This window comes from Saccopteryx bilineata, chromosome 2, assembly GCF_036850765.1.
Source record: "Saccopteryx bilineata isolate mSacBil1 chromosome 2, mSacBil1_pri_phased_curated, whole genome shotgun sequence".
Classification (NCBI taxonomy): domain Eukaryota; kingdom Metazoa; phylum Chordata; class Mammalia; order Chiroptera; family Emballonuridae; genus Saccopteryx; species Saccopteryx bilineata.
In genome coordinates this window covers 273,063,102-273,081,966 of record NC_089491.1, presented here as the reverse complement: position 1 = coordinate 273,081,966, position 18,865 = coordinate 273,063,102, and the positions used below count along the sequence as shown (strand labels likewise).

The following is an 18,865-nucleotide window of genomic DNA, read 5'->3' as shown; positions in this document are numbered from 1 at the left end:
CTGAGTAACTCCTTGCTCGAGCCAGCGACCTTGGGTCCAAGCTGCTGAGCCTTTTGCTTAAGCCAGATGAACCCGCGCTCAAGCCAGTGACCTCGGGGTCTCAAACCTAGGTCCTCTGCATCCCAGTCCGACGCTCTATCCACTGTGCCACCGCTTGGTCAGGCTAAACTGATGTTTTTTAAAAAATATTAATTTTTTTTTAATTTTTTATTTATTCACTTTAGAGAGGAGAGGGAGAGACAGAGAGAGAGAGAGAGAGAGAGAGAGGAGAGACAGAGAGAGAGAAGGGGGAGGAGCTAGAAGCATCAACTTCCATATGTGCCTTGACCAGGCAAGCCCAGGGTTTCGAACCGGCGACCTCAGCATTTCTAGGTCGATGCTTTATCCACTGCGCCACCACAGGTCAGGCTAAAAAATATTAATTTTAAAACAGACACATTATGCCTGAGCAGGCAGTGGCACAATGGATAACACATCGAACTGGGATGCGAAAGGACCCAGGTTCAAGACCCCGAGGTCACTGGCTTGAGCCCGGGCTCATCTGGTTTGAGCAAGGCTCACCAGCTTGAGCCCAAGGTCGCTGGCTTGAGCAAGTGGTCACTCGTTCTGCTATAGCCCCCCCCCTTCTCAAGGCACATATGAGAAAGTAATCAATGAACAACTAAGGTGCCACAATGAAGAATTGATGCTTCTCATCTCTCTTCCTGACTATGTGTCTGTCCCTATCTGCCCCTTTCTCTGTCTCTGTCACACACACAAAAATAAAATAGACACATTATAATGTAAATTTTTTAAAAAAATAAAAATAACTTTGTGGCCTGACCTGTGGTGGTGCAGTGGATAAAGCATAAAGCAGGAATGCTGAGGTCGCTGGTTTGAAACCCCGGGCTTACCTGGTCAAGGCACACATGGGAGTTGATGCTTCCTGCTCCTCTCCTCCTTCTCTTTCTCCTCTCTTTAAAATGAATAACTAGCCTGACCAGGCGGTGGCACAGTGGATAGAGCATTGGACTGGGATGCGGAGGACCCAGGTTCGAGACCCCAAGGTCGCCAGCTTGAGCACGGGCTCATCTGGCTTGAGCAAAAAAAAGCTCACTAGCTTGGACCCAAGGTCGCTGGCTTGAGCAAGGGGTTACTTGGTCTGCTAAAGGTCTGCGGTCAAGGCACATATGAGAAAGCAATCAATGAACAACTAAGGTGTCGGAACGCGCAGTGAAAAACTAATGATTGACGCTTCTCATCTCTCTCCATTCCTGTCTGTCTGTCCCTATCTATACCTCTCTCTGACTCTGTCTCTGTAAAAAGAAAAAATAAAATAAATAAAAATAAAGTAAAAGTTTAAAAAAATTTATTAAAAAATAAAATGAAGCCCTGGCCGGTTGGCTCAGTGGTAGAGCGTCGGCCTGGCATGTGGAAGTCCCGGGTTCGATTTCTGGCCAGGGCACACAGGAGAGGCGCCCATCTGCCTCTCCACCCCTCCCCCTCTCCTTCCTCTCTGTCTCTCTCTTCCCCTCCCGCAGCCGAGGCTCCATTGGAGCAAAGATGGCCCGGGCGCTGGGGATGGCTCCTTGGCCTCTGCCCCAGGCGCCAGAGTGGCTCTGGTCGTGACAGAGCAACGCCCCCGATGGGCAGAGCATCGCCCCCTGGTGGGTGTGCCGGGTGGATCCTGGTCGGGCGCATGCGGGAGTCTGACTGCCTCCCCGTTTCCAGCTTCAGAAAAATACCCAAAAATAAAAAATAAAAATAAAATAAAATGAATAACTAAAATAAAAAAAATAAAAACTTTTCCCCAAAACAAACAAAAAAAAGTACTGAGAACAGTGGCATTATTTATAGTTTTGCAAGTCTCTAATGTGTAGCTCATTATAAGAGCTGGAGGCTCAAACCTGCTTCTGCATAGTCTGTGACATGCTGTTACGTGTTACATGAACATCTAGCCTCTCGTTCCTATATGGCTGGCAAAAGGGACAACCTTCCAGCGACCCTGTGGATATTGAGGAACCCCAAGAGTCATTGGGCCACACTTTGAGAACCCATGGAGAAAGGACTAAATGAAGAAATATTTTGAAAGCATTTAGAATAATGTCTGGCACATGGTAAGGGCAAACATTGTATGTTTTTTTAATCAAATATAAACCAAATGCCCTATCTGTTTTAAATGTTTTAAGTTTTAATCGACATGGCCAGGTTGGGATGGGCTCCCAGGGCGTTAAGGATTTTTTCTGTCTTCATGGAGTTCCTTACTCGGTTGGGAAAGGGGTCTGTATAACCACACCGTTCCAACTCAATTAGCTAAATGCAGTTTTTTCGGAGAAGGCAGCCGGTATGGGAGCGCAGGAAGGTCCCCAACCCCTGCGTGAGGGGTAAGAATAGGGGAGTTGCTGTGGGCTCAGGAAAAGCCCTCGTGGTGATGGTGGTGGGATGTCTGATAGCCGAGTGAATTTAACCAACTAAAAAGGACAGGGGGCTTGGGACAAGAAAACTCGTGCTGAGACCCAAACCCCGGCCTCGCCTCCTCTGTCAAGTGGTGTATCACAAGGAGCCAGCTGCTAATGTACGTGACTCGGCGGGCGGGGCAGCTCCTGGGGCAGAGGACCCCTCGACCAGTTCGCCCCTCTCTGGGGTTTGGGGGGGCTGCTCTACCGGAGCGCAGGGCCCGGCGCAGCCAGGTCCGCCAGTGACGGGGTTGGCGGGGAGGGTCTGCGGGCCGAGGGTGGCGGTCCTGGCTTCCTCCCCAGGATGGACCCCTCCATTTCTCTCCAACGCAGAGGCCGGCCTCCCGACGCGACAAATCGTCCTACGACAAGCGACAGCCCTCACGGTCGCCACCGCCCCCTCTCCTCTGGGCCAACCTCGACCCCTCCCGGGCGGGCGTGGGAGAGGAGGAGCCAGGACCCCCTGCTGGAGAAGGGGCGGTGCATCGGGGCGCGAGGCGGGCGCGGGCGGGCGGGCGGGTGGGGCGCAGGAAGGTCGGCCCGGCGGCGGAGCCGGGGTCGTGGGGCTGCCGAGTAGGCGGGTGGGAGGGGTCGTGCCCGTGGGGACCCCAGGGCGCCCTCAGGCGGCAGGCGCTGGGCGCGCCCCTTGCCAGGCCAGGGACGGGGCGGGGCGCGCGGCATCCCTGCGGGGGGAGTCGGCCACCCGACCTCGCCACCGCCAAAGTTTCCTGGAGCAGTGGCGGCCGCCCTTCCTTCCCAGGCCCTGGGCGTGGGGGCGACCTTCGGGCCAGAACTGTTTCCGAGGGCAGCGGGGGTCCATCTCCAACCAGACCCCGCGCCTCCATTGCACCCAACTCAGATTCCCAACTTGGGAGGCGCCGCGGGCCTGCGCACGCGCGCCTTCCTCACCTCCTCCTCCTCGTCGTCCTCCTCCCCCCAGTTGGAAGCAGGATCCGGGCCGAGCGTGCGCGGAGACCCAGACCCGGCTCGCTGACCCGGCTCCCGGCCCGCCGCTACGCCCATGCCGACGCCGGCCGGCCGCCCGTTGCGCCCTCGCCCGAGGGCCAGCTAAGCGCGGGCAGGCGGGGCAGCGCGAGGTGGGCCCGGCCGGGCGCTGCCCTGGACAGCGGCAAGTTTGGGAGTTGCACTAGTTTGCGGGGTCGGGGAGAGGTCGGGCGGGGGGCTATGGAGGAGGACCGGGGGTCAGCGCTGGCGGCGGAATCGGCGCTAGAGAAGAACGTGGCGGAGCTGACCGTCATGGACGTGTACGACATCGCGTCGCTGGTGGGCCACGAGTTCGAGCGGGTCATCGACCAGCACGGCTGCGAGGCCATCGCGCGTCTCATGCCCAAGGTCGTGCGGGTCCTGGAGATCCTGGAGGTGCTGGTCAGCCGTCACCACGTCGCACCCGAGCTGGACGAGCTGCGCCTCGAGCTGGACCGTCTGCGCGTGGAGAGGATGGACCGCATCGAGAAGGAGCGCAAGCACCAGAAGGTGGGCAGCGGCCTCAGTCATCCCATCCGGGCAGTGGGGCCGCTGGGACCATAGGGCCCATCAGCACTGGGCAAACGTATTTGTATACAGGGACTAGATGAGAAGAGACCTAACTGGATGACAGACGAAGGGAGGGAGGCCCCTGGCCTTTTTCTTTCCAGCCAGGGGCAACTGTCATATACCACCCAGAGAATAAGGGCAGCACTTTGAAGTCAGTCTGGAGTTCCAATCCCACCTTTACCATTTAATAACTTTGTGACCTCAGGTGAGTTACTTAACCTCTCTATGTTTTATCTTCTCACTTGTGAAATAGTGATCAGAATGGAACCCAGCTTATAAAAATTATATAGGATATTAACTAAAGTGCCTAAATAATATCACTTTTTAAAAAAAAATGAAATCAGCTTCCTGCCTATTAATGTTACCCAGGAAGATGTGATATCAGGCCCCTTTTTTCATTTTATCTTAGAACTCCCCCCTCAGAGAGCAAGGGGGGTATGACTTCCAGCCACTGAGCTCATTGACACCCCCCCCAGGAGTTTCTGGGTTCCTACTTACAAATTGCTTGCCAGGGTTCCTTCTGTTTATTAACTGCTGCTCTGAGGTGCTTTCCCTGCCTTGATTATATCTTGAATTCTCACAGAACTCTGTGAGGTAGGAATTATCTCCATTTTACAGATGAAAACACTCTGAGAGGGTGTGTGTGGGAGAGGGAGGATTTACCCCAAGTTAGTGCTGAGAGCCCCATCCCCAGTGGAGATATTTCTAGAATTTCTTCCCACCTGTTTACATTGAGGGAAGGAGTTGATTGGGGGTAGATTTAAAGCTAAGCCTGGAGCCCTCTGGGATTGTGAATCAGGGCTTTCCCTCTAGGCCAGGAGTCCAGATGAGGTGCCTGAGGAAACGGAAGTGGGAGACGGTGGTTTCCCTGTGCAACCTCAGCGCAGGAACACTCCTGTCAGACTCTTCCGACTGAGAATAGGAGGAAATGCCTTTCCTTGAGAGATCAGGGTGCCTGACAGGCTCTGGCTTGCTGTGTGGCCTCAGGAAATACACTCAACCTCTCTGAACCTCCCTGGCAGGCCGCCACCTATTGCGCAGGTACTTTGAGGTTGGAATGTGTTCATGGAAAATAGCCCAGGCTGTGTCTGCAGTCCTAACGTGAAGATAGGCGATGGGTGGTTAAGGGCACCAGTGTTTGTGAGGTTGGACTGTGTTTGTCCTCATAGGTCCCTAAGCCCTGGGGTCAGGAAGGAAACTCAAGCTCCCAAGAGTCAGGCAACATTCCCAAGATCATTGGGCAGCTTAAAAATGTCTTAGCCCTGTAATTAATATCAGGATTCCCAGGAGCAGGGACGCTGGAGCTAGATAGCCTAGTTTCTTTCTTTCTTTTTCTTTTTTAATTTTTCCATTGGTTTGAGAGAAAGAGCAAAGAAGGAGGAGAGAGAGAGAAAGAGAGAGAAGCATCAGCTCTTTGTTGTCCCACTTAGTTGTGCACTCACAGGTTGCTTCTTGTATATACGCTGACCAGAGATCGAACCCGTGACCTCAGCGTGCTGCGAGGGTGCTCTATCCACTGAGCAACCCAGCCAGAGCCTAGACAGCCTGGTTTCAAACCCTACAGTTCACAAGCTATGTGATCTTGGGCACGTCACTTAGCCTCTGTGCCTCCATGTCCTTAGCTATAAACAGGGTAATGACAGTGCCCATTTTGTGGGGTTGTGATGAGTGTTACAGAAGTTCACATAGGGAAGTGACTCAGGACAGAGCCTGGCTAGTTGGGAGGGCATCGTAAGGGCCAACACTGTGTTTAGGCCTGGAGAGGCTTCCACTGAGGTACGCACTCATAGGCTGATGTGGGAGACCCAACCCCATACCCCATCTCAGGCACCCCTGCTCCTACCCCTCCACCTCTCAGGGAGGGAAGGGATCTTTGAAATCTGTCATGCCTCTTACTAAAAGGGACCAAGGGGCTTAGCCCAGGTCACAGAGAAGTCCTGGCACCCATGTCCCTGTGCCTGGCTTTTCATTCTTCAGCAACTAGGCTGGAAGGCATCTCCCGGGGACAACAGAGGCCACTAGGCCTGGAGTCGGATGGAATTCCCAGCCAGCTGCACTTGTCGCTTCTGGAACTCTGGCCGCTAGGAAGTAAACACCAGTGTGTTCGGAGGCAGGGCTTGTTAGTAAACACTGAGGATGAGTCCTCATAAATCAGAGGACAACATCTTTTTCCCCACCTGAGCCCTGGACTCCTTTCCTTGTGTCCTTGGAAAATCAAGAGAGAGTTTTCTGATTTCTGCCACACACCCCCCCCACACACACACAGTCTCAGAGGTTCTTCCAGGTATTATCTCCACAAATGTGAAAAATGTCCTTGATCTCTCTTTGACCCTTCCTCCCTTCTTCCCTCTCTCCCTCCCTCCTTCCTTCCTTCCTCCCTTCCTCCCTTCCTCCCTTCTTCCCTTCCTTCCTTCCTTCCTTCCTTCCTTCCTTCCTTCCCTCCTTCCCTCCTTCCCTCCCTCCCTCCCTCCCTCCTTTTTTCCTCTCCTTTTCTCCTCTCCTCCATGTTCTGCCCGGTTACTGAGTCTGCAACCCCACTGTCAAGCCACAGTGTGCTTCGTGCCCTGCCTCCCAGGTGACATGTGCGGAGAGAGGAAAGGAGAGCTGGTTCCTCGTCTCTGGCAGGGGTAGGTGACAGGGGAAAGCAGGAAACACACACAAACAGTTGTTAGAAACAGTGGCTGTGTGGGTACAATGGCATGTCATGTACATAGCATATATTGTTCATTTATTCATTAAACAAACATGTTTATTAAATACCTACTTATGTGCCTAGCGCTGTTCTGGGAGACAGAGGTGACCCCAGCAGATGAGGTCTTAGCCCTCAGGGACCCAAGTTTCTAGCACAGTGCTGTTCCTTAGAAATGTAATGTGTGTGGCTTATCGCGTTCATGAAAAGACACAGATGAGGCCTGACCTGTGATGGCACAGTGGATAAAGTGTCGACCTGGAAACCCTGGAGTCACCAGTTTGAAACCCTGGGCTTGCCTGGTCAAGGCACATATGGGAGTTGATGCTTCCTGCTCCTCCTTTCTGTCTGTCTGTCTCTCTCTCTCCCTAAAATGAATAAATAAAAAATATTTTAAAAAAAGACACAGATGAGGTTAATTTTAATAACATATCTCAACAAACCTAGTCAGTCCAAAATATGAGAGTGGGCAAAAGTAGGTTTATAGTTGTGAGTGACATTCTGCTGCATTACTAGAGGTATTGTAATAATCACAGCCTACCTGTCTTTTTCCCTAGGAACAACTGTAAACCTACTTTTGCCCACCCCTGTATTATCTGAATGAGTAATCAATGTAACAAATTACTTTTATTGGCACATTGTATTAGTTTCAGGTGTACAACATAACGATTTGATAGATGTATACATTGCGAGATGATAGCCAGAACCAATTTAGTTAACATTCATTACCTCAGGCAGTTATGAAACATATTAGGTATTTTCCATTCTTTTTTTTTTAATTTACATGTTTACTTTTTTTTAAATTCATTTTAGAGAGGAGAGAGTGAGAAAGAGAGAGAGAAAGGGGGGAGGAGCAGGAAGCATCATGTGCCTTAACTAGACAAGTGCAGGGTTTCGAACCAGCAACCTCAGCGTTCCAGGTCGACACTTTATCCACTGCGCCACCACAGGTCAGACTTTTTTTTTTTTTTTTTTAACTTTTTTTTTTTTTTTTACAGAGACAGAGCGAGAGTCAGAGAGGGAGAGATAGATACAGACAGGAACACAGAGAGATGAGAAGAATCAATCATCAGTTTTTCATTGTGGCACTTTAGTTGTTCATTGATTGCTTTCTCATATGTGCCTTGACCCTGGGGGGCTACAGCAGACCTTGGATCCAACCAAGCTGGTGAGCTTTGCTCAAACCAGATGAGCCCACGCTAAAGCTGGCGACCTCCAGGTCTTGAACCTGGGTCCTCCACATCCCAGTCCGACGCTCTATCCACTGCGCCACCGCCCGGTCAGGCAGGTCAGACTTTTTTTTTAATTCAATACTATGTCTTTAACTCTTGCTACCCATTTCAATTCAGACCAGCCAAATTTCAAGTGATCAGCAGCTACATGTGGCTTGTGACTATTCTATGGGATAATGCTATTCTAGTGTGAGGAGATGTCTTTTTGTTTTGTTTTGTTTTGTTTTTTTGTTGTTTTACGTTTTTAAAATGTCAGCTTATGACAAATGCCATGAAGAAAACGACACAGGGAGATATGAAAGGACTGGCCAGGGTATGGTGTAATAGATGGGGCAGTTGTGAAGGCTTCCCTGACGAGGTGACATCTGAGCTGAGATCTGAGTGAGGTGTGGGAGCCAGCCACAGAGAGATTGGGGGCAGAGGGGCATTATAGATAGAAACCACGGCAAGTGCAAAGGCCCTGAGGTAGGAGTGAGCTTTGTGTGTTCAGGGAACACAAAGAAGTCCAGTGTGGATAGAGCAGAATATGTGAGGAATGAGGGTGGGGAGGGAGGTCAGGGAAGTGAGGGGTCTGGTTATACTAGGCCTCAGGGCCAGTGTAAGGAGTTTGAAGACTGTTATTGCTGAGAGAAGGCAAAGAAGGTGATCAATCTGGGGTGACTTCCTGGAAGAGGCTTTTCAGTTGGTATGGAGTTAGGATTAAATTCTCCACAGTCAGCTCAGAAGCAAGAACAGCTGCCCCAGTTCCATGTTAGTTCATTCGAATAAAGAACAGAAGTGAAAGCTGAAGGAGGCTGTATTCACCTCCTATTGCTGCGATTACAAATTCCCATGCTTTCTGGCTCAAAACAAATTTTATCATCTCATTGGACAATATATTAGGAATAATGGCAATATGGATAATGCTATATAGAATTCTGGAGGTCAGAGTCAGAAACGGGTCTCACTGGGTTAAAAATCAAGGTGTCAGGAGGGCTCCATTTCTTCTAGGGAATCTAGGGGAGAATTCACTTCTCTTAGCTTTTCCGTCTTCTAGAAGCCCCCTGTCTTCCTTGGCTTGTGTGGCCCCCTCCAACTTCAAAGCCAGTGGTGGAGCGACTTCAGGGTCTGTCTTACTCTGACCTCTGCTTCTGTCCCCGCTTCAACTCTAACTCTCACCCTCCTGCCTCCCTCTTGTCGTTTATAAGGACCCTTGTGGCGACCCCTGGCTCACCCAGATGACCCAGGAGACTCTCCCTCTCTCAGCATCCTTAACTGAATCCCATCTGCAAAATCGCTTTTGCCATATAAAGTCACATATTCTCAGGTTCCAGGGATTAGAATGTGGACGTCTTTGGGGGCCGTTGTTTAGCCTACCCCAGCCAGTTACATTCAACTGATACCTGCTGGGGCCCTCTCTGCCTTCAGCCTGTGCCAGGGGGAGCAGAGAGGATCAGGCTAGAGAATCTAACTGCCCCTAGCCTCCCCTGCCTGTGGCCAGGGCCCATGCCCACTCCATCATTCCCATCACCACTTTGCCTCTGGCCCTGCCCTTAACCCCTTCTGGTGACCTTGAGCCAGCTGAGCGAACACTTTGTTTTTACCTCTTATTTCCCCAGCACTGCAAGCTTCCTGACGAAATAGATGGGATTTGGGGACTTTTTTAAAAAAATCTTTATTTAATTGATTTTAGAGGAAGGAGAGAGACAGACAGACAGACAGGAACATTGTTCTGTTCCTGTATGTGCCCTGTCCGGAAACCAAACCGGCAACCTCCATTGCTTCGAGACGATTCTCCAACCAACTGAGCTATGGGATTTGGGAACTTATTTAGGAGATGAATGGAGGCGATGCTGACATCCGGCCACCTGGGCAGGCTTGTGATGGGCTGGAGGAGGAACAGAAATTGGCTCACACGGCCTCAGCCCTTTCTGGGCGCTGGGCACGACTCTAGACGGTTTACATGTAGTATTAACTAACCATTTCATCCTCACGACAGCCCTCAGAGGTAGAGATGTGACACCTATTTCCCTCATTTCCTTGGCTCCTGAAGATTGAACAGCTTGTCCAAGATCAGCTAGTAAGTGGCGGAAACAGTTCAAGTTCAGGTCAGCAAGCTTCAGTATCCATGGTTGAAACTCATTCTATACAGGCAACAGCGGCAATGCTCCCTAGAGTTCATGGTTTTATGAAATTCCAATTTTTTTCTTTTTTTTAAATTTTTTAAAAAATTTTTTTCATTTTTCCAAAGCTGGAAACGGGAAGGCAGTCAGACAGACTCCCACATGCGCCCGACCAGGATCCACCCGGCATGCCCACCAGGGGGCGATGTTCTGCCCCTCTGGGGCGTCGCTCTGTTGCATCCAGAGCCATTCTAGCGCCTGAGGCAGAGGCCACAGAGCCATCCCCAGCGCCCCGGCCATCTTTGCTCCAATGGAGCCTGGGCTGCGGGAGGGGAAGAGAGAGACAGAGAGGAAGGAGAGGGGGAGGGGTGGAGAAGCAGATGAGCGCTTCTCCTGTGTGCCCTGGCCGGGAATTGAACCCGGGACTCCTGCATGCCAGGCCGACGCTCTACCGCTGAGCCAACCAGCCAGGGCCGAAATTCCAATTTTTTTATTTTTGGTAATAGCTTTATTGAATATAATTTGCATATTATGCAATTCACCCATTTAAAACATACAATTCAGTGTTTCTAGTCTATTTGCAGGGTTGTGGCCACCATCACTACAATCAATTTTAGAACATTTTTATTACTCAGCAAAGAAGACTCATATAGTATATCTCTTAATAGCGACTCCTTATTTAGCGCCCAACTCTCTCTGGCCCTGGACAACTGCCAGTCTGCTCTCTGCCACTGTGGGGCCACCTCCTCTGAGTATTTGACATTGGTGGAGTCCTACAATATGTGCTCCTTTGTCTCTGGCCACTTTCACTTAGTATGATATTTTTGGCTTTTTGGTATGATGTTTTCAAGGTTCATCCATGTTGCAGCGTGCATGTGTCAGTGCCTCATTCCTTTTCACATTCCGTCGGACGGACAGACCACATTTTATTCACACACGCAATCCATCGATGGACGTTTAGGGTGTTTCTAACTTTTGGCTGTTGTGTGAAGTGCCGCCACATGTTGATGTACGTGTTTTTGTGTGGACGTGGTTTTTTGGGGTTTTTTTGCATTTTCTGAAGCTGGAAACAGGGAGAGATAGTCAGACAGACTCCCACATGCGCCCGACCGGGATCCACCCAGCACACCCACCAGGGGCGACGCTCTGCCCACCAGGGGGCGATGCTCTGCCCATCCTGGGCGTCGCCATGTTGCGACCAGAGCCACTCTAGCGCCTGAGGCAGAGGCCACAGAGCCATCCCCAGTGCCCAGGCCATCTTTGCTCCAATGGAGCCTTGGCTGCGGGAGGGGAAGAGAGAGACAGAGAGGAAGGCGCGGCGGAGTGGTGGAGAAGCAAATGGGTGCTTCTTCTGTGTGCCCTGGCTGGGAATCGAACCCGGGTCCTCCGCACGCTAGGCCGACGCTCTACCGCTAAGCCAACCGGCCAGGGCCTGTGTGGACGTGTTTTCATTTCTCCCCGGCAGATCCAAAGAGTGGCATTACTGGGTCATATGGTAACTTGAACATTTTGAGGACCCACCACACTGTGTCCCCCACAGCAGGTGCACCATTTTGCATTCCCATCAGCAGTGCACGCGGTTCACTGTCTCTTCGTATCCATGCCAATACCAGCTGTTATCTGTTTCTTTGACTGCAGCCACCCACAAAAATATTTTCATGGATGGATCTTGTGGATGTTCACATTGACCCTGTGAGCCTTTATGTTGCGGCTCCTCATCAGAGGAACACTGAGGCTTGGAGTGGTTAAGTGAGCTGACCTAGAGCACTTGGAGAGACGCCAGTAGGAGACATACAGGGAACTCAGGGGCCAGGTGGCCACCCCCCAGGGTCTTTGCAGCCTCTTTCTCCCGTGGACAGAGGTTTGTCCTGACTGAGTCTCTTGTCCAAAGATCAGGGAGGTGAGATCCCCAGAGAGGCTGGGAATGTTAGGGTCCCCATAGCCTGGCGCTGCACATGCCTCTCTCCCATCTAGAGAGTTAACAGGTGCAGGGCGAGCTCCACGGTTGTCCTTGGTGCGGGTCTAACCTGGCCGGGTCCTCACAGAGGAAGGGCGCCTCCTCATACCTGCGGAGTTGCCTTACAAGCTGGTGGTGCCCGATGCCTGGTTCTCGGGGGGTAAGGCTGCTGGCTGGCAAGCTGTAACCCCATGCTGTCCCGTCACCCCTGCAGGAACTGGAGCTGGTGGAGGACGTGTGGCGAGGGGAAGCACAGGACCTCCTGTCCCAGATCGCCCAGCTGCAGGAAGAGAACAAACAGCTCATGACCAACCTCTCCCACAAGGACGTCAGCTTCTCTGAGGAGGAGTTCCAGAAACACGAAGGTGAGAGGGTAGGGTCAGCTTGGGGTGGGGGTGGGGTCAGGAAAGGGCTGTTCCCACTGTCATCACCAGTGACGGTGACGGCGAGAGTAGCGGTCCGTGAGCGATGGTGTGGGCGTTTTCTAATTTCTAAAGTCTTTGTTTCCTGTTGTCACCATCACTCTGCCAGAGAGAGAAACTGTGTAGCCTAATTTACAGGTGATGAAACTGAGAGGCTCATTCAATAAATTGTTACAGATTGCTTACTTTTCTGGGCTCTTTTCCGGGCATGGGGCATACACATTAAACAAGGGAAAGCATCTGTGGTCATGGAACCTGTGCTGGTGTGGAGGAGTCAGGTGATAAACGTGTAAACAAAGAATAGACCCTGTTCCAGATGGTGGCCGGGGCTATGGAAGAAGTAGAACAGAGGGATATGATACAGGTGCTTTGGTGAGGGGCTTCTTTAGATACGGTGATCAAGGAAGGCCTCTGACGAGGTGACATTGGAGCCCTAATGACATGATGGGGCGAGCCTTGAGAATGTCTTGCTAGGGAAGCAAATGCAAAGGCCCTGGGCATGAGTGTTTATGGAAAACCAGGGAGACCAGTGTGACAGGAAAAGATGACCGAGGGTTAAAGATGAGGTCAGAAGGATTAGTAGGGGGTCAGATCACATCGTTTCTTAGAGGCCAGGGTTTGGCTCCTATTCTAAGTGTGCTGTGAAAAAATGTGAGGTGCTTATCACAGGCATGCGTTTAGCAGTGAGTGACCCAGGATAGCAACCCGGGTCTGAATGGTGCTAGAACCCCTCAGCTGTCCTTCATCTTACCATCTCTAGCACCTTCAGTCCGCGCCATCTGCTGGTGCTGGGGACGCAAAGACAGACAGGGGGGTTTGGTCTGGGCCTCCATGGCCTCTTTCCTCACAGAGGCTGCCTCTGACCCCCAAGGAACCTCAGACACATCTCTGTAGCCTGAGTTGACATCTTGGGTCCCCACACAAGCCCCATCCTCATGTTTTATGGGAAGGGGGTGGACTTTTCTTGGGGCACTGGTGGTGACAACTCTGTGAAACTAAAGTAGCACACTGAGGAGGAAGGTAGGGACCAAGAAAAAAGGAGACGTTTGATCCAGGTGCTGGAATTCCCTTTTCCTTGGGTTTCCTTTGCCGAGATGTGATTTGTCCACTGAAAACAGAAGTCTTCATGGTTTCACGGTAGCGTGGGTTCTACAGCCAGATGGCCCAGGTTTGAATCCTAACTAACCCCAACCCTTACCCACTTAGTGACCTTTGTGTGTCTAAGTGTCCCATGTAAAAATGGAAATAACTGTATCTTCCTCAGAAGGTTGCTGTGAGGATTAATTAATATGTGTAGACCGTTTAGATTCGTAGCCAGTACACACACTCAGTGTGAGTTACTGTTCTCTAATCCCACCTTCTCATTGAACAGCTGAGAAAAGCTGAGGCAGAGAGAGTCCATCGTTCCTTTTCATGGCTGAGTAATATTCTACTCTAGGGCTAGATCTCATTTGGCTTAGGTATTCATCTGTTCATGGACTTTTGGGTTGTTTCTAATTTTGGGCTTTTGTGAATAGTGCTGCTATGAACGTGCGGGTACAGATTTTTTGAGTGGACATGTGTTTTCAGTGCGTTAGGGTCTAGACCTAGGAGTGGGATTGCCAGGTCCTATGGCAACTACTTAGAGCTTATTGAGGAGCCCGGAGCCATCTTTTTTTCAGTGACACTTCTGTAGGAGATGACTTGGGAACTCCTGTGCCTGCCCAAGGGACACCCCAGAGGCCTCAGGGTCCCAGGCATGGCCTGAGCGCCCTGGGCCACTACCTTGCACCTCATTGCTCGGTGTGTGTACAGCGCCTTCCGTGCGGGAGAGCTTGGCTCAGCTTTGCACACCCCACTCATGAAACAGTCCATATGGCATGATTGGAGACACACTTGATTGGCATCTAGCGTGGCTCCGGCTCTCAGAAGGTTAGCTCGGGGAGGCTCGGGTTTTCACTCAGCAGCAACCTCCATCGTGTGGAGAGACCGGACAGATGCCAGGTGTGCCTTTCACAGTTATTTTTATTTTGCACAAGAAACCATGGGAACACAAGGACAAAAGCATTTCTTTCTCCTGGGAGAGGAACAAGCATCGGGCAGGAAGGTCCCTGGGAGAAAAGGTATAGCCTGCAGAGATAGACCCAGTGCCGGAGGAGACCGAGGATTCCAGGGTGCCATTGGGAGATGGGGCGAGTGGAGCCGGCCCTGTGGGGAACAGCACTGCCCTTGAGGCTTAGTCCCGGACACGGCTCTCAAAGCCACTGTGGCAGGTGCCTGTCTGCCCCGGAATTCTCCAGTTCAGAAACCTGTCAGCTGGAAGGCAGCTATGGGAACTACCAATTAGCACATGGGGAAATAAATGACAGGTGTCAAGGCCATCAGACTGCGGAGATAGGGGTGCAAAGATACACCCAAGGGTCTGGAAAATTCTTGGGTTCTGCTCAAACAACTCCATCACCAGGAGGAGGGAAACAAGAGCTGGGAGTTACTTCGCAGTCCTACCCTCAGGTTCCTCATCTGCTAAATGGGAAGGATACCTTCGACTCCCAGGATTGTTGAGAAGACGTCTCAAACACAGCACTGTCTCATAAAAGATGTGCCCAAGAACCGTCACGTTGACTTTATCCAGCCAGTGGAAACTTATGTGGGAGCCAAGAGTCTTTGGTAGGAGTTTCAGCTCAGTAAAAATTCTGGCTGTGCACCCATACATAAAAAGGAAAGAATATACATATTTTCAACGATGTTTACTGAATTTACAGCTTTGTACAACCATCCTGACGATCTAATTTTAAACTTTTCCATCACCCCAAAAGGAAACCTGGTGCCTATATGCGGGCCACTCTGAATCTGCTTTCTGTCTCTATGGATTTCTCTGTTCTGGACATTTTATATAAATGGAATCAGACACTATGTGGCCTGTGTGTGGGGCTTCTTTCTCTTAATGTCATGTGTTTCCAGGTCGTCTGTATTACAGCATAAATCAGCACATCACTCTTTTTTTTTTTTTTTTTTGTATTTTTCTGAAGCTGGAAATGGGGAGGCAGTCAGACAGACTCCCGCATGCGCCCGACTGGGATCCACTTGGCATGCCCACCAGGGGGCGATGCTCTGCCCATCTGGGGCATCGCTCTGTTGCAACCAGAGCCACTCTAGCACCTGAGGCAGAGGCCACAGAGCTATCCTCAGTGCCCCGGCCAACTTTGCTCCAATGGAGCCTTGGCTGCGGGAGGGGAAGAGAGAGACAGAGAGGAAGGAGATGGGCGCTTCTCCTGTGTGCCCTGGCCGGGAATCGAACCCGGGACTGCTGCACACCAGGCCGACGCTCTACCACTGAGCCAACCAGCCAGGGCCAACGTCACTCCTTTTTGTGGCTGAGTAATATTCCATTGGATAGATCACCTTTTGTTCATCCATTCATCTACTGATGGACATTTGAGATGTGAAGATGTTTCTAACTGTTTCTACAATGTTTGGCCATTGTGAATAGTGCTGTTATCACTTGTCTCTCATGTAACATTGTCTTTTAACTGGCTACATAGGGTCCCATGGTATGGAACAGTTCTTGTTTATTTAACTCTTTTCTTGTTGGTGGATTTTTAGATTGTTGCCATTTTTATTATTATTATTATTATTATTATTATTTTGTTGTTGTTGTTACTACAAAGGCTGCTCCTGCACGATTAGCTTCAGATTTATTTCTACATTTGTCTCAATGTCTCTTTAAATCTCAGGATGCTGAGTTTCCTGGTGACTAAATGATTGCTCGGAAGTCTTCCACTGTTTAACAATGCCTGGGAGTCTATTAAAAACACAACCCTCCTTTAATTTTTCAAGGCACTTTTGTAACTACTCTTGGATTTTATCTCTGCTGTTGCTCTGCCCCTGGAGCAGGGAGGACTGGTATTTTCGTTTTATGGATAAAATGAACAGCTAACCCCCTATGCCAGGCCTGTTGGGAGTGTCTCTCACAGGTCAGCGTGTGCAGCCTCCTAAGAGCGTCCCAGGTGGGGACACCACAGATTCCCCACGTGCAACTGAGAAAAACAGCCTGAGATCAATAGCAGATAAGTGGCAAAGCCAGGATGGAGTCCAAGAAATCCAGCTTCAGACCCCAAGCTCTTGATCATTCTGTTCAATGCCTACTGTGTGCCAGGCCCTGCATTGGTCCAGGGCACACACGGTGAACTGGACCGGCAAGGACCTGCCCCCGGACTGATAGTGTACTTGGTGGGCAAGGGGCAACAGAACAAACCATAAGCACATCCTCCAAGCTTTGTGTGTATTAACCCCATCAGTGCTCACGATGGCCCTATGGGGTGATACTGTTTTCATTCCCATTCTACAGATGTGGAAACTGATAGGCAGAGGGAGGAGAACCTGAAGCTACCCATCTAATAAATGGGAGAGCCAGTGTTTGAGCTCCAGAACCTCCTGCCTGAACCACAGTGCAGTATTTTTTTTACTTTAGATGAAAATTCACAAAGACACTTTTTTTTTTTTTTCTTTTCATTTTTCTGAAGCTGGAAACAGGGAGAGACAGTCAGACAGACTCCCGCATGCGCCCGACCGGGATCCACCCGGCACGCCCACCAGGGGGCGACGCTCTGCCCACCAGGGGGCGATGCTCTGCCCATCCTGGGCGTCGCCATATTGCGACCAGAGCCACTCTAGCGCCTGGGGCAGAGGCCACAGAGCCATCCCCAGCGCCCGGGCCATCTTTTGCTCCAATGGAGCCTTGGCTGCGGGAGGGGAAGAGAGAGACAGAGAGGAAGGCGCGGCGGAGGGATGGAGAAGCAAATGGGCGCTTCTCCTATGTGCCCTGGCCGGGAATCGAACCCGGGTCCTCCGCACGCTAGGCCGACGCTCTACCGCTGAGCCAACCGGCCAGGGCACAAAGACACTTTGTGCTGTGGAGGTGATAAGTGGGGTGGTGGAGGGAGGATTCTTTATGGGAGTCAGGGAAGTAAGGTGTCTGCGAGGAGGTGATATTTGGGCTGAGGCCTGAGGTACAGGAGTGGGGGGGGTGGAGCCACACGCCCCCCCCCCCCTTCGATTTCATCTCACCGGTAGGCTGCCGATGGTTCCAGCAGGGCAGGGAGGTGGATTCACCTGCAGGTCTCACTCACCCCGCCCCCAGGCATGTCGGAGCGGGAGCGGCAGGTGATGAAGAAGCTGAAGGAAGTGGTGGACAAACAGCGGGACGAGATCCGGGCCAAGGACAGAGAGCTGGGTCTGAAGAATGAAGACGTCGAGGCTGTAAGTGACGAACCCCGACCCCGTGTCCTTCCTCCTGGCCGGTAGGTTCTAGCAGGAGACTGGATCTCCCCTCACGAGGTGCCCGGTCTCCCCTGGGGTCTCATGCTGTGGGCTCTGTGGGGTGGGATCCTGCCTGAGGCTTGGTGGACCCAGCCATGAAACAGCAGGAGGGAATGTGCCCCCCTCCCCAGTGACCTGACTCCTGCCATGCCCTGGGGAGGTCCTCGAGGCCGGTCAGCCTCTGCTTTGACCCCAAGGCCTCCCCCTTGAATAAAGGTTCCCAGAAAGAAAAAGAAAAAAGGGTTCCCGGAGCCCACCCCCTTTGTGCCCACCAGACTGCTCCAAGAACCTATATGCTGCCTTGGCATGAATTAGAAAAGGACACCCCTTTCTCAATGCATGTTACTTCCCTCTGCTGAGATATTGTCATAATATACTAACAAGACACTTATCTTCCATCTGTTATAAAATGATCGTAGTAAATACACAAATTGCCCATCTCTGGCATCCACAGAGTTCAATGACCAAATGTCAGACACATTGAGACGTCTGCAGTCTGAACCACACGCGCCTAGATGGTCGGCCCACGTGTGGGGCGCCGCATAAGCCGCCATCAGTGGCAGCGGGGTTCAGCGGCCCTGCTCTCTCCACAGCTGCAGCAGCAGCAGACCCGGCTGATGAAGATCAACCATGACCTGCGGCACCGAGTCACTGTGGTGGAGGCGCAGGGGAAGGCCCTGATCGAGCAGAAGGTCGAGCTGGAGGCAGATCTGCAAACCAAGGAGCAGGAGATGGGCGGCCTGCGGGCGGAGCTCGGCAAGCTGAGAGAGAGGCTGCAGGGCGAGCTCAGCCAGAATGGCCAGGAGGAGGAGCCAGAGGTGAGGGGCGGGGCCAGAGGAGGAGCCAGAGGTGATAGGCGGGGCCAGGAGGAGGAGCCAGAGTTGAGGGGACACACACACATACACACACACACCCACACACCCACCCACCCATCCCCGGCTGGTTCAGGGGCTGTGCCACTGCCTTGTTCTCCCCATTAGACTTAAAGAAATGGAGAGGCTCAGAGAGGAAGCTGCTGCCTAGAGGACCCACAGCTGGGTAGAGGCAGATCTGGGCCTGGAACCTGGGAATTCCATCATTCTCACCCAGGGTGTTCATTCAGCTCAGAGATGGTTATAGGGCATCTGCCATTCATTCATTCATTCATTCATTCAAATAATTATAGATTTTATTGCA

The 18,865-nt window shown here is 51.5% G+C and overlaps 1 protein-coding gene across 6 annotated transcripts in view; it reads left to right on the top strand.

The window, feature by feature from the left end:
• The first annotated feature begins 3,059 nt into the window (after positions 1-3,059).
• Positions 3,060-18,865, top strand: part of RILPL1 (Rab interacting lysosomal protein like 1) — a 36,547-nt gene continuing 20,741 nt past the window's right edge. For 3 of the 6 annotated variants that reach the window (XM_066260736.1, XM_066260741.1, XM_066260742.1), the window contains exons 1-4: positions 3,061-3,929; positions 12,184-12,334; positions 17,511-17,629; positions 18,283-18,507. In XM_066260736.1, coding sequence (XP_066116833.1) covers positions 3,621-3,929; positions 12,184-12,334; positions 17,511-17,629; positions 18,283-18,507 — 804 coding nt within the window. In that variant the 5' untranslated portion in view covers positions 3,061-3,620. Of the gene's footprint in view, positions 3,930-12,183; positions 12,335-17,510; positions 17,630-18,282; positions 18,508-18,865 lie in introns of all 6 variants that reach the window. The other 3 variants (XM_066260737.1, XM_066260739.1, XM_066260738.1) reach the window with 3 other exon arrangements.